Source organism: Simochromis diagramma, unplaced genomic scaffold, assembly GCF_900408965.1.
Source record: "Simochromis diagramma unplaced genomic scaffold, fSimDia1.1 OVJJ01000802.1, whole genome shotgun sequence".
Classification (NCBI taxonomy): Eukaryota; Metazoa; Chordata; class Actinopteri; order Cichliformes; family Cichlidae; genus Simochromis; species Simochromis diagramma.
Genome location: NW_024387492.1, coordinates 15,621,890 through 15,637,326, shown reverse-complemented (window position 1 = coordinate 15,637,326; position 15,437 = coordinate 15,621,890). Strand labels below are relative to the sequence as shown.

Below are 15,437 nucleotides of genomic sequence, written 5' to 3'. Positions count from 1 at the left end.
GGGAAAACGTCTTTACAGTTACTCAGCCCCTTCTTCTGCTTTGGTTAATGGGAGAATATCTGTTCATTTGAGTTTAATTAAAGGAGCCTCGGGTGGGGAAAAAGTTGAACCAATCGATGTTGGTCTACAGTGGGTTGAAAGTATGCCAGCGTCGTACTGATTTTTGATATTTCCAATGAAGTAAAAAGTTTGACAAGCTTTTGCTGGCATAGAAGAAAATCGCTCGCAGGAGGTTCATCTATATTCATGTTCTTTCAGTTTCACAGTTCGCTCTCTTTTGAGACATTTGAAACTGTTTATAAAGCACCCGAGATGATTGTATATCTGTTCTACTAATGTGTTTCTGGAAAAAATGAATAAAAGTAAAACGCGGTGATTTGCAAATCATTGTAACCCCTTTGAAAACAGTTGTACTAATGCACCAATGGAGACAAGACAATTGAGAATTGTTTTTTTTTTTTTTTTTGTCCCAAAACAATCTGCAGAAAATAGAGAGGCCTCTTTAGGAAATCCAAAATGTTCCCTTAGTGTTTGGCTCCTCATTATGTGTGTAAGGGAAATAGATACTTGTGCTCAAACACACATATGCTTAAGTGAAATGAAAGAGAATTTGGTGTTCAGTGAGCATTGGGAAACTGAGCAGATTCTGTAGTACACCAAAGCACCATAGATCTTTTTCAGATCAGAGTTAGATTACAGATGATATTAAAAATATCTTAATTTCTACTTGGAGCTGAACCACGTAGATGGTTTCCGTTTTAAAGACATGGAGAAATTTGTGACATAACCATGAATCATGTTAGCGATCCACAGTGTTTGTTCCACTTACATTAAAGATTACACTCAAAACGCTCAACAACTCTGTTACACCTATTGTTGTGGTTTTCCCAGTTAATCCACAAACCAAGAAAAGGTAATTTCATGAAAACTGCTCACAGAGAGTTCTGTGTGAAGCGATCACACACACTTACTAAAACATGCACCGTACAAAACTCTGTATCACCATGGTGATTCAGAATGTGGTCTGAAAGGGAGAAGTGGTGCATTATTATGGACCCACCAGTAGACGAGCACATACTGAAGCAAGCTGGTCCTTGTTAAACTTGTGAATAGTGCTGTAAAGCAATTACTGCCACATTGTGTTTGACTGACTAAATGAGCTGCCCATCCTTACTGTGGCATCCTGTGAGGGTTTTTTTTTTCCTGCTGTATTACTTTAATCTCCATCCTTAAGGTACTTAAGTGGCTCTAGTTATCTAATAGATATTTTGTTAACCTTACAATGTCTAGTAGAGTACTTTTGCATGATCCACATTCAAAAAAAATGTTTACTTACCTTGCACTGCAACTTGGTCCAGCACCCAAGTTCATTCAAAAATGTTTTTAATATTTGTCGTGTTAATATTGGGCATCCACCATTGCATAAAGAGAAAGGGGGGGGAAAAGTATATTTTAAAGATATTTTTAAGTATAGCATTTTTTTTTAAAAGACTTTTGCTGTTGAATACCCTGGTAGTTTTAGAACACACTGAAAAGTCTAAGCTAAGAAGCTCCAATTTTGGAAAAAGGGTTTTGCTGGTTAATGTACTCTAAAGAGCCTGAGGAGACTTCATTCTCAACTTTACAGGCTGTGAGATACTCTCTATGACTAGATAGCAGACTGGGCTTGATGTGTAAAATTACTAGGCTCTCACGTAGCTGTTAATTAAATAACAGGGGATCTAATCTTTGACACTGCAGTAAAAATGGATAGACTCTAAATCCTAGAGTATATTCTGTATGCTGTATATGAGGATCTCAAAATTTCACAAAAATACCATAGTTTCCTATTTCTTTACTACTGCAGTAGAGTATCTGAAAGAAATGTAATACTAAAGAGTATGTAGCACTGAATGTAATTTACCTTGTAATCTGACTTGTCTTCGGTTTCCTTCTGTCTTTGCTTTCTGTTTTCTCTCTCTACTGTTCTTCTCAGTTGCCGAGTTCCAGATAGAAAGAGTCCCCTGTCACCTGATTCCTAAGCAGACTGCTTGTAAGAGTCTTCAACAATAAAAGTTGGCCATCAACTAATTTCTCTTCATCAAGACTCACTACTGTAGAGGTACAAAATACCCCCCCCCCCCCCTTTTTTTTTTTTTTTTTTTTTTTAATGCTTAAAATCATTAGCGCCATTTATCCTTCTAGATTGTCTTCGTGTAAGCTGACCATTGGGCATATCGTCTCCAGACATGACAGGCTTTTCATGAATGTAATGGTGTCCAAAATCCCCCCAAAGAGATGGACTCTCTGGGTTCCTACAATGATTTTTTTTTTTTTTTTTTTTTTTAATTTATGTAGTTCTCTGTTTGGGACTTTTTTTTTTTTTTTTTTTTTTTGGGGTTATGTTTTCAGAAATCCAATGCTGCTGTAAGGCAATTCTCATTTAGTTCCATTGTATGCACCTTGTATAAAATATAAATTAGATTTTTTGGTGAACTTTCTCTTAATGTCCCAAGTATTGTGATGCAACTATTGATAAGTGTTGAATTTAATATGTATATTGCAATTTTTAATTAAACCTTTTGAAGGCTCAGTGTTTGACCTGTAAAATTCAAACTCAGCCATTTTCCCATTGGTTCTTAAGCTTTAACAACTATGATAACTATACTACTATAGTTATTAAATATTGGTCTAAAATAACTATTATATTACTAAAGAAAATATTGAATTTTTCCTGTTTACTTTTCCGTTTCTGTTTCCACAGCACTAAATGTCCCTTAGCCTCTTGAATCACTTCACTCAGTGGCCGTTATGTTGACCCGAATCTAATCTCATTAGCACCCCATCCTTACCTTTCCCTCCCATCTCCCCTCCCAACACCATTTCCCGACTCCGTCATGACCAGTCTGAAGCGCTCTCAAACAGAGCGCTCAGTTGGGGGCTCGGTGTCGGCTACCGATGAGTTCTACACTCGTCGTCTGCGACTGCCTAATGGAGGGGCACCACCACCTCGCAGTGAGAGCGCCCACATCTCCTCTTCTTCAACCACGGGCACCAACCCTGGTGTCCCAAAGATGGGGGTTCGGGCTCGTGTAGCTGACTGGCCACCAAGAAAAGATGGGGGAGGAGGGGGTGTTTGGCACATCACTGTGGAAACAGACTCACCCAGCTCTACCAACACCACTAGCTCTTCAGGGTCAGGAAGTGGAGATAGAGAAAGACTTGAAAGAGGGGGAGGAGGAGGAGGTGGTGGAGGAGGTAGTGGCGGGAGTGGTGGGAGTGGAGGAGGGGGGGTGTCAGCCGTCACAGCCCATAGCAATCTGTCAGCCAAGCTGGGTCACCTGATAAGCCCACAGGACTCATCCATGCTGCGCAACATCCACAACACACTAAAGAGCAAGATGCAAAGCAAGGGAAAGGACAATCGCTTCCTGTCACCGGATGGCTATCTGGGTTCCCCTCGCAAGGGCATGAGACGCATCCGCCAACGCAGTAACAGTGATATAACTATCAGTGAGCTCGACGGGGATGGAAACGAGGGCTGGTCGTTCTCCGGGTGGACACCCATGCACCGGGAATATGGCAGCACTTCATCTATAGACAAGCATGGTGTGTCAGGAGAGAGCTTCTTTGATATGCTAAAGGGATACCAGTCCGCTGAGGCCCCGGATCAGCGAAGCCCAGCTCCAGAAAGGCTAACAGAACTCCTTACTGTTGCTCCCATAAAACAGGCTGCTCTGGATCTGCCAGATGGACCTTTAGGTCCAGCCAGAGGTAGTCCTGCCAGTCGGCTGAAGGAACGAGAGAAGCATTTGAAGAGAAGGTCAAAGTCAGAAACAGGTGGAGAGTCGATCTTCCGTAAGCTGCGCAGTGTAAAGGTGGAGGGTGACACATCAAGGGCTGGCTCGGATGCTGAAGATGGTGGGAAAGGGGATGAGAGTGGACCACCTCCCAAACCCTGGGCGTGCCAAAAGGGATTTGCCCATTTTGATGTTCAGTCTCTACTCTTTGACCTCAATGAGGCGATTCAAAGTCGGCAATCTGGAGCCAAACGCAAAAACACCACTACTGGAGCCTCCGCTGCAGCTGCCGCCTCTGCTTCGGCCTCGTCCTCTCTTTCGTCTAATCAGAGTGGAGTGTATGGGTCACCTTGTGGCTCCCAAGAAGAGCTAAGCAAGGAGGGGACAGGAGGCGGTACCAACCCTGCCTTGGACCCTGGCGATGATAAGAGCAATGATTTGGTTCTCAGCTGCCCTTGTTTCAGGAATGAGATTGGTGGAGAGGGGGAAAGGAACATTTCTCCAGTTAAACAGGTAGGTCTGCTTGAGTAGTCATTATATTTTCTTAGGTATATGCAAATATTGTAATGCATTTTAATATATAAAACGGTTTCTCGGGTTCTGCTGTTTTAATATTGATGCTGCAGTCTGCAGATGTGCATTTTGAAAACGCACTGAAAAGCGCTCAGATTTCTGCATATTTAAGATGTAAAGATAAAAATATGATGATGTGGTTTACAGCTTGCTGGCTTTACCTTTCCTTTTTATTAATCTTCCAGCAGGGAAGCATAGGAAGCGGTGGGAGCTCAAGCAATTCCTCTGGCAGTACAGAAGAAGGCCCTTTGGATGCCACCCTCACTACCCATTTTACCAATGCAGGTGTGGCTGTGTTGGAGGCTTCCAAGGACGGGCCTAGTCAACATGCCGACAGGTCCAAACGATACATTGTGGAACATGTTGACCTTGGTGCCTATTACTACCGAAAGTACTTTTATCTCAGAGGTGAGAAAATTGGATAGTTTGTGCTTTTTTGATTTGTAGTTCTTCAACTTTAGTGGGTGCTTTTCAATTTGTCTTACTGAACGTTTCCAGTCTTAGAGCAAATGCTGTGGACTGTATTGGCAGAAAAAATACAATTTGTAGTGTTTTAGACACTAATTAGACAAGGTGCAAAAGTTGTACTTCATTCTGCATTACACGTGAGAAAACCTGGGAACCAGCGAAGAGTCATTAGTAAAGGTGCGAACGTTTTAATAGTTGATATAACTCAGCTGCAATACACATAGTGGAATAATTGCTCAGGTTTTCTTCCTTTCTGTAGTTTTATCTCTCCTGTCCTCTGTCATCAATTTATGTCTGCATCTGAAATCCCAATACTTTTCACCCCTAGAGCACTGGAATTACCTGGGGGTAGATGAGAATCTGGGCCCTGTGGCGGTGAGTCTGAGAAGGGAGAAGCTGGAGGAACACAAAGACCATGGACAGCAGTACAACTACAGGGTCATTTTCAGAACGAGTGAGGTAACATACATTCTGACAAATAGTGTGCCATCTGTCTGACGTGTTCACGATTTTGTTATATAATTATTATTTTTTAATAATGTTTTCATTCACCAGGGTAAGCTTGTAGCTTTTCTAGCATTTCCCACTGTGAAAGTTCAGGTGAACATATCTGTCAGTATTTAGTATGCTCTCCTGAGTGATCTTCCTGAAATGCTTTTATGAGTTCAAACTGTGTAGGAGTTGACATATAAGAACTGCTCCCTGCTTATTGATGAAGCCAGTTGGGGGGAGACATTATAAAAGCTTCAGCTCAAGGCTGTCGCACACAGCTCAGGATGCTACCGCCTCCGCTCCTTGATACCACCTTAAATTACTGCCCATTTGATCTTTATAGTTTCCTCCCATTTGTTTAGCCCAAATTCTCAACTTTTTCGTGAATCCCTCTAGCCCTTGTTGCCATCAGTAGACACAGTAGAACCATAGATGCACGTCCTTATTCGCTGAGCTGAACACCCACCCACCATCTTTGTCAGCCTTCATCTTTGAAGGGCTGAGCTGTGCCATTTTGCAGCTCAACGACACTAAAATAGCACCTGAGGTATTTGAGTGAAGAAGGTAAAGCATTGCTTTTCTATTAAAGCGTGCCATGAGTAATAGCCCTTGCAATCTCTTGGGATGACGCACGACCTACTGTGCTATGTTTTCCTCTATTTTTCTTTCCTTCTCTTGCCTCTCAGTCTCTTCTCTAATTGCTATTTTCAGAGCAGGGAGCTTCACAGGTTTTAGATATATTTGTGTGCCTGTGTGGGAGTGAGTGGGTTGCACTAATGTTGAAGACAAAAGTCCAGGGACCAAAGAGGACGACTGTCCTTTTAATACTGCCCATGATAAGTTTAAACTGCTTTTCTTCTTTGGTTTGTTTAGTACTGAGTGCGCTGGCAGCAATTCTGGACTTTCCAAACACCACGTGAAGGCAAAAACACACAAGTGGCATGGGACCACTACTGACTAACAGCTGTTAGTTGATAGTAGATATTCAGATTCTGGACTTTCAACAGTCTTCCTGATTTATTCATGGATGTCCTCGTTGAGCTTTTTTTACCCCGAAGCCTTAGTATTCACACTGAAAGCTACAGCAGCAAAACCTCCACTCTATTTATTTTCTCCCTTAGCCAGACACTTTTCTGCATTTTGCTTTCCCTGTACCAACAGAGAGTGGGGAAAAAATATCTGTTTTTAGATTTTGTGGAAAATGATTAATTTCATGTGTGATCCTAAACTGAATTTAATTGCATAGATTAAGGCCTCATCACAGGCTTCCTTCCAGTTTTCCCAAAATAGAGTTACTAGTATTCTACAGAGGGCTGGATAGCTAGTCATGCTGTTATTTTGTTGCCTGTTACAAAGAACAAACACACTGCGTGGAGCAGGGAGGAAGAGCCAAGAGAAGAATTATCTAACCAGCAACTAATCTGGACTCGATCTGACGGGTGTGCTATGAAGCAAGTTTATTTGCATTAACAGGCTGGATAAGCAAAAGATTAAAACTATCAGCTTTCTCTTTGAACCTAGGTGTTCTTTATTTAACTCTTCTTCTTTTTTTTAATCTCTTGCTTGAGTGCTGCCTTCTTCAAGACGAGCAGGTTATGGAGAGCTATGAAAAACACAAAGCACAGTCTTTTGGCACAGAGATAGAATTGCAGTCAAACAGTGTCTCGATATTACATATTTTCCCGCTATGCATTTAATTTCTAACATAAATGCTGCGCATTAAAGCTTTCACATTTTAACTTGATATATTTAAATATGATACCTAAAGAGGTTAATATGCTCCCATATTGAGGGATAAGTGGAAATCAATTCAGTTTTAGCCAAATCAAAGTGAATTTCATTTCAATCATTGAATATTCTGTGATGAATACCAATAGACCAATCAAATCTCCATTAGCTGTGGAAGCAGTGTAAAACTGCACAAAGCATGAAAATGATTTAATCTGCACCATCAGCAGGAGAAGTGAAAGGGTTGCTAAAACTGTGACCAAATAGTTAAACTGGATAGTGTTACGTTAAGACCACACACCTTTGGAGCGGAAGTAGCAAGTTCGATTCCCTTCCAGTATCCAGTAAAGGTCCTGGCTAGGCCCCCCCATGCCAAACACCAAGCCCTGGAATGGTGCGGCTACGCCTGCAGCCTGTCCACAGCTCGGACACGACACATTTCACTGCATGTTGTACTCTATGTGATCATGTATCTGACCAGTAAAGCTTGTTTCTTTCTTAAATATTAACAAATGATTGTGCCATATTGTAGTTTTCTATTTATAGTGCATTGTGCTTTTATGTAATTGAATTTAAAAGCAAGGGTTAGAAATTAGCAACAGCTATAAACTCATGCTTCTGTGAGTTTCGTGCGCCGTATTAGAACCATGTTAAACTCCATTTTTCCTTTTTAAGTAAGTTAAAATAGAAATCTTGATATTTTTGATGGTTTGATTCGATACTGACATTGATCGGCTAGAATAGGCTCCAACAACCGTGAACTGGATAAGTGGAAGAAGATTGATGGATGGAGTATTAGGGTTTTTTTTTTTTTTTTTTTTTTTTTTTTTGTTGTTGTTGTTGTTGTTCTTTTAAGTGAAAATCATAATGGCTTTGACCCCTGCAATTGTGTTTTTGTTGTTCTTTTCCTGCATTATGGGTGGTCTCCAGCTGAATACTCTGCGCGGTTCCATCCTGGAAGATGCTGTACCTTCGACGTCCAAGCATGGTCTAGGTCGAGGCCTGCCCCTCAAAGAAGTGCTGGAGTACCTCGTGCCTGAGCTCAATGTTCACTGCTTACGCCTGGCACTCAACACACCCAAGGTCACTGAGCAGCTGATGAAGCTGGACGAGCAGGGGGTAAGGAGATGCAGCGAGCACGTCTTGAGGTTTGATTGTGGGTTATGATGGGCCGGATGAATCTGCTTGATTAATTCCTTTGATTGAGCACATTTGATTACTGCTTTCCATTTAGTGAAAAGACAGTGTCATGCAGACATGGCATCCGCTGAATAGAGTGCGATCCTTTCGTGCATGCATTCGATCGGTCTTTGAGCCGAAGAACTTTTGCAGCTGGTAACCTGTACTATTGACTATGCAAAGCAAACGATTGTCATTTGGCATTTCATGAATTTTTTAGTGTGTGGGTGTTTTTCTGTGAAGGGGATGTATCATTGTTGAACTAAATTCTTTTTATTTATTTTTGCTGTATCTCTTTATTTACTCCCACAGACCGTTATGTGGAATTTATCTGAAGAAACTGTTTATATGCATGCTGTGTCGACGTGTGTCGATGCATGCACACACAACATAACCCTTAAAAAAAAATTATATATATATACTCAAAAGCTGATGCAGTTATCAGAAGCTGAATCTTCTGAAAATGTCAACATGATTTCTTAGGAAAATGGCACAAAATCACTACAGAACAACCCAAGGTTATTCTTAAAATGTCAACATGAGTCCTGCCTCAAATGTCAACATGGTTACTCTGACATGACTTCCACACAGTAATCTCCATTTGTTTCTCCCCTTTTCATTGGAATAATGTTTGTTCTCTCCGCAGCTGAGTTTTCAGCGAAAGGTGGGGGTGATGTACTGCATGGCGGGTCAGAGTAGCGAGGAGGAGATGTACAACAACGAAGCGGCTGGGCCTGCACTAGAGGAGTTCCTCCATCTGCTGGGCGAGAGGGTTCGTCTAAAAGGCTTCACCAAGTATCGAGCTCAGCTGGACACAAAGAGTATGTACATTTGCAAAAAACTGCAAAGTGCCAGTGAGGGTGTGAGGGAACCTTTATATTTGATCTTACGCTGACATTGATCCTGTCTAATCCAGCACAGCAGGTAGTAAATTAGTAAATTGGCACGCAAGAAATAGACGTTCGCATTGATCAAAAAGTGCTGAGTTCAGTTGCCCAGCAAGTATTTGATGGATTGGAGCATGCAGGGGGTCGTCAGAGTCTTTTAGATTATGTGTATACACACATGGGTTCAGTGCCTCAACTTGCATTGCGATAATCACATTAGATCTCATTCACATGTTAAAGGACTGGTCAGTGACTCCCTGGCATCTTCTGATTGCTAGAGAAAAATGTATACTCTCTGACCAGTTGGGGAGTGGTTGCTGCACCAAAAACCTCATTTAGATTGCTTTGGTCACTAACAGATAGAAGATGGCAACTTGCCTCTGAGTGGTAGTAAAACTTGAAAAATGTGTGATCCAAACTGGAAACTGGAGAGGGGAAACAAAAAAGCACAACTTTAACTTTGGAGATGATCAGGCTTTGTTTCTGGTTGCACTTTTTTGACTACTGTTCAGAAAGTAGTTGAAAACCGTTTGCCCTTTGTGTAGCACCGCACACCTTTTCTCATCCAACTTGGCCTAGTGGCTGTGGGCACCTTCTCGTACCAACTTACCAACCAGTCAGGGAACAAACAATTTTATGTAGTGACGTGGGGTTGAGGGGTTATTGACTGGTCAACATCTCAATGATTAGGGTTTTAGCAAATTATTTTATAGTTTGTCATCAATCTCCAGCAGACGCAAATACTCCAGACTGTGTTTTTTTTCAGGAGGAGAGCTGAGTAAAACTGAAGTCTGTCCAAATGTTTCATACAGCCATAGATCGTGCAGTGATGGCTAAATAATAGATTTTCTTCTTTGAGTACTGCACTAGTACTAAATACATTGTTTCCTTATAAAATGTTTATTACACTTTTTATTAGGATGAAGGTATGTAATGTAAGAAGTGAAATTAATTGTTGAGGTTGTAAGTTATTATAGCATTTAACTTGATTTAATTTCCTTGCCTTTGGCACCTAAATTTCTTGCAGTTTTCAAAACATTTAATTATGAGCAGATGGAATACATGTTTTAAAAATTTCTGATCCTGTTCCCCCCGTTTTCAACTCCAGTCCCATTAAATCCCCCTCACTTCCTTGACTTCGTTCACCGATTCTTAAGTTTCCTCAGATGTTTCTTCAGACATTTGACAGATGGCCTTTAGTTTCAGATTACTGTATTTTCTTTTGGACACTGATATTGATCCTCTGTGGTTGTGCCCTTCTCCTTTGCCAGACCACCTGTGTTTGTTCCAAACAGAATTGATGTCCACTTTATTTTTGCTACCTCTGTGACATTTCCAAGCCTGTGTATGATATTATGTTATCCATATTATCCCTGCATGAACTAAGCTATTGCCCAATACCCTGTGAGACAAAAACTGCCCCAATCAATTTTTGCAGGATGTGTAGCCTCTAGCAAATTAAATACAACCATGCAACGCCCTCCTTAATGAATGCGTGTAATTAATTGAGGTAATGTAGCTGTTTAAGTACGGCCTTTAAATACCTTGTGACTGTTTGGTTCTCTAAATGGAACATCAACAGCCTAGTGAGGTAGTGCAGTGGCTCCCTGACTGTAAAGAGGTGAGCGTGTTTTAGGGCCGTCTGAACAGCATATAGTAGAGACAAGCATGCGGGAAGAAGGTTTTAGGGTACTTGAACAAACCTGTCATGGTGTATTTTCCTGAAGTATGAGACATTTACGTGCAGTTTTCTCCTTCTCAGCTGACTCAACTGGCACCCACTCGTTGTATACTACTTACAAGGATTATGAGATCATGTTCCACGTATCCACCATGCTGCCATACACACCCAACAATAAGCAACAGGTATGTTAATTTACAGGGCTCAGAGCTTGGATACACTAAAATACCTTTGGATCCACCAGCAAGTTGTGGCTTTTCATTAGAGAAAGTAGTAATCCATGCTATGCACATTTTTAGAGTTAACATGATCCTGTTCTTTGTGTATATAGATGTAGTCAAGGAGGACATGCAGAGGTTTGGTAAGACAGAGGAGGATGCTAGAGGATGGTGTCAGATAGAGGCAGATAATTCACTGTGGCGACCCTTAAAGGCCGAAACAACAGTGGCTCAAGTGTTGTTGTTTTTTCCTCTAGATGTCTACTTAATTATGTTTTAACTTTAGCTTCTGTCTTTGAAAATGTTTTCCAGTTGCTGCGGAAGCGACATATTGGGAACGATATCGTCACGATTGTGTTCCAGGAACCCGGGGCGCTCCCCTTCACTCCTAAAAACATCCGCTCACACTTTCAGCACGTCTTTGTGATTGTGCGAGCGCATAACCCTTGCTCCGAGAACACCTCCTACAGGTGAGATTCAAGAAGTACACCAGAATAAACTGCGTGTAAATAAAAAATATAGGGCTGTAGAGGTCAGTTGGAACATTCCCTTCTATGTCTTTTCATTACATTAGAGGTTATCTAAGGCCAGTGCTTTACCTGCCTTTTCAAAATGTCTGGAAAAATACTGCATTTGAGGACTTGCATGTGATTTATGATTCACTTTTCATCACAGCAAAAACAATAATGCTCTCATCCTTCTGCTCAGATTGTTGTACGGCTCTCATTGCCTTTGCAGTTTCATCATGGAGTAGGCCGAGAGTGTTGAGAGCCCTCTCTACAACTCGCGATTTATTTCCCCGCTGTGAGAGGGTGTAATATTAAATACAATGTACAAGTCTGAAATAACTTTTAAGTAATTATTTATATTCTGCCTTTGCAGTCTTTCGTGTTCGGCGCTGTTCAGATTTGAAGGGCATTTCATTTAGCTCATTCCTGGCTCTGTCTTTTTATCTCGTTTTCTGTCATTCTCTCTTATCTTGCTCTCTAGGACTCTGCCTCCCTCTTCCACTAATGGCTGTTTTAATTGCTGTCAGAGCACATTGTGTGAGGACTTAATTGTCCGCCATGGGGCTACTTCACTACTAAACAACAGCACCACACATACACAAACACAAAGCAGCCAATAATGAATTGAATAGAAGAAGAGCAAGTACTATTGACATGTGCCTTATGCGACTCACAAACGCAAGTTAAGTTTTTTGAAGTGAAAAGGAGTTTTCTGCACACCATATAAAGGTGAAACATCAGCTTTCAAAAATAAATTATGATTCATAGTCACCACAGGAAATTGACTGAGTTATAAGATATTAAGCAAAGGTGACCTAAATGCTTTGAAGCTTTGGTTTGTTTTCTTAAGGTTTATGAAGACGGGGGCATACACACTTGGTATTGAACTACTTCACTGTTCTGTTCAATTTGTCATTTTGAAAGTGGGAAAATTCTGGGTTCACCTGGCCTTGCACCTGCTTTCAAGCATTTAGAGATCAAAACATAACTATTCTGCTCGCTCAATGTCTGCTCTTAGTGGAAGTGTAAAAAAACAATTTCTTTTGTTTGATATGAATAGAGCAAAGTACAATAAAATAGTGTGTAACCCCATTTAATGTAAACCAGGATGTGTTTTCTGTTCACTGCTCTAATGCTGCTAGTATCTTGTACAGTTAAATGTAATTGCGTGTTAATACAAAATAGGCTACTCTCAAATAATGATATTTTGATGGCTGCAACCCAAACTGAGTTTGTTATAAGACCTAGTGTATGAGCCAAAGGCATTAGTGTGCTGCCGAAAGTGATACTGTACGCGTAACTGAAAACTGATGGAGGATTTCCTTTAAAGGATTCTACTGGCATTTTCACTGTAATCAAGAAATTAGGTAATTTGAGTTCACTCTGTGGAAAAAAAAATAAAAAAATAATGCAGAAATCTACAGATGTCTTCAAGGCTGAAAGCCTCTGTAAAATACAGCTGCAGAGAAATGATGCGTCCTCACTGGAGAAGTGCGATACTTAAGTGCTCGAGTAACAGTTTATTTTAAAGGTGTGAAAAATGGTCTCTTTCCTACACGGGTTAAGGTCAAGTGGGCACAAGTGTATTTACAGTACAGTGCAAAAATCTTGAATCACCCCTCGTTTTTTTTAATATCTTGCTTCTAAGGAATAAGACTTAAGGCACATAACTGATGGGGCTTGACCAGTATTATGTGTGCACATAACATAAATCCTGATACTTGTTTTCACACCACAGTTTGAATGTGATCTGACGTTGCGAGTTTGAGCTAAAAACTTCCCGTAGCCACGTATGCTTTGCATTCTGGGATGCGGTAAGTTACTATAGATGTGTAACGGTCAGCATGGATGGGTGACTGCTCGTGCTCACCAATAGTCCAGAACACAGCACCTTCTTCCTGTATTTACTTTTGTTGCTCCCGCCCCAGACACATCTGGCCAATGAGCGGACTGAATGTTTGTAACGGCGCATTTTGATGCACCCTTTGAAGAAGGCACAGTTTCTCAAGTGCATCATCTTCTCCTGACAGATGTTGCACGCTCACTGAGGCTGTTGACATTCATGCCCCAGCTGGAGCCATGAGGCTGGCAGCCGTCAGTTTCCTCTCGTCTTTAGGTGGTGGTCCGTAGTTGTGTTTTGATCGACACAATAAAATGATTCATTCCACAACTCGCAGCTGTTGTTATCATCCTCACAGTCGAGCGTAAACTTTGATATGTCACACATGCAGGAGCTGCCTGAATGGCTCTTCGATATGTCTCAGCACTCCATTTGGAAACTACTAGTGTGGTTACTTATTTCCTCTTCAATGGTAAATTCATCTGCACCTTAACAATGTTGTTCTTGCGTCAGCATAATGTTGCCATCCTGGACTGTTGGAAATTGCAGCTGACCAATCACATTGTGATGTAATAGCTTTGGAATGCGAAAAAAAAGGTTTTCATAAAACGCATAAAACGGTTAGAATTTCTCAAAAAGGTTTTATCCCCACAAATCTGAATTCTTTTAAACTCTTTGCATGGCTTTTAGCTACAAAGTCACTACATAAACAAAACCTCAAAACTTTTAGATAACAAAAATAGTCCTTGCTTTGAATATTAGTTGCCTAAAGTAGACAAAAACATAATGTATACCTTCCCCATATCCACACTCTCACAATCTCGCACTCCATCAGGTATTGACATGTTCTTTTTCTTGGCCTGGCTCAGTGGGCAGCAGGTCATAGATACTGGAAGAGCAGAACTGCCCACACATTGGATATTTATAAGACCACAAATCAGTGAAAGCCACAGGAATGTGCTCTTTCATTTCTTTTACCAAACCTCCTGCCATAGGGATCACATAGCAGCCTCACAGTGCAGCAATTCCCCAACACTCCTTTTCCTCTCTGTCTTCCTCACTTGCTTTTCTCGTTCCTTCTCCTTATCCCCCCCCCTCCACATTCATTATTTCTTAATGCTCTTTCAGTCTTTTCCTCTTGCTTTCATACCTCTACCTACCTCTCTCCATCACTTTCCTCTGTCCTGCATGAGTCACAGGTCTTTGGTTGACTGACTCACAGGTGTTTGAGATCAGTACAAGTGCTTTTAGAGCTCCAATATAATGCATTGAGTGATGCTGTAGTGATGGAGAAGAATAAGAATAAAAGGTCACATTTTATTGTAACCATTTGTTCTCCCATCGTATAATCACTTTAGCTACCCCACTCTCAAATACCCGGCATGGTTCATTTGTTATCGACAGAAGCCCTGGCTAATAGAGCTATGCCGCTGCCAGTCTCTCATCAGATTTGATGTTATTATTTTTTCAGAGTTGGATTATATGCTAGTAACAGTTTTAATAAGGATGCTACAGGGCAAAATACTTTCATGTAATGCCACTTTATATCTCACTTAAACTCTTTACTGCTGCACTTTATTGAAGGATTAAAATAAACATAGAGAGACATCAGAATTAGGAAGAATTATATTTTTTTAAGATGTTATTTTAAAAAGAACTTTAATTAATTTAATTTAAATTAATGGAATTTTATTTCAAATTACATGTAATTAAATTTACCTACAAATACTTAAAGGTGTACACAGTAGAATGGGAGGTAACAAGTTGTATTATACTATAAATGAATTTAAGTTGTCTGTAAATAAATGTAAGTATTTACATGTAACTAAGTTTATTTAATAACCTTCGGCATATTGCAGGAAAGGACGGATAAATTATTTTGTAGGTAATTTCATGAAAGTCCATAAGTAAGTAACTATGTAATTCCTTGGTAACTTTGTGGCAAAATGAATAGTATTTTCCCAGCTTACATTGCAAGTGCACTGTACTTTTTGGAGTGTGTGCTGTGGACAGTAGTGGCTAAACTTTCCCTAACTTCCAGGTATTTTACAGGGAAAGAGACACTGTGCACTTGTTTGAACAG

At 40.6% G+C, this 15,437-nt stretch overlaps 1 protein-coding gene and 1 long non-coding RNA gene across 8 annotated transcripts in view; one reads left to right on the top strand and one right to left on the bottom strand.

The window, feature by feature from the left end:
• Positions 1-13,469, bottom strand: part of LOC120724604 — a 22,908-nt gene extending 9,439 nt beyond the window's left edge. Inside the window, exons 1-2 of the long non-coding RNA XR_005693961.1 lie at positions 13,385-13,469; positions 1,964-1,970 (exon numbers count right to left, since the gene is read on the bottom strand). This is a non-coding gene — a long non-coding RNA (uncharacterized LOC120724604). The remainder of the gene's footprint in view (positions 1-1,963; positions 1,971-13,384) is intronic.
• Positions 1-15,437, top strand: part of sipa1l1 (signal-induced proliferation-associated 1 like 1) — a 78,948-nt gene that overhangs the window by 43,047 nt on the left and 20,464 nt on the right. For all 7 annotated transcript variants that reach the window (XM_040016883.1, XM_040016879.1, XM_040016878.1 and 4 more), the window contains 8 exons: positions 1,976-2,101; positions 2,744-4,292; positions 4,538-4,760; positions 5,149-5,279; positions 7,971-8,159; positions 8,866-9,040; positions 10,869-10,972; positions 11,318-11,475. In XM_040016883.1, the coding sequence (XP_039872817.1) occupies positions 2,877-4,292; positions 4,538-4,760; positions 5,149-5,279; positions 7,971-8,159; positions 8,866-9,040; positions 10,869-10,972; positions 11,318-11,475 (2,396 nt within the window). In that variant the 5' untranslated portion in view covers positions 1,976-2,101; positions 2,744-2,876. The remainder of the gene's footprint in view (positions 1-1,975; positions 2,102-2,743; positions 4,293-4,537; positions 4,761-5,148; positions 5,280-7,970; positions 8,160-8,865; positions 9,041-10,868; positions 10,973-11,317; positions 11,476-15,437) is intronic.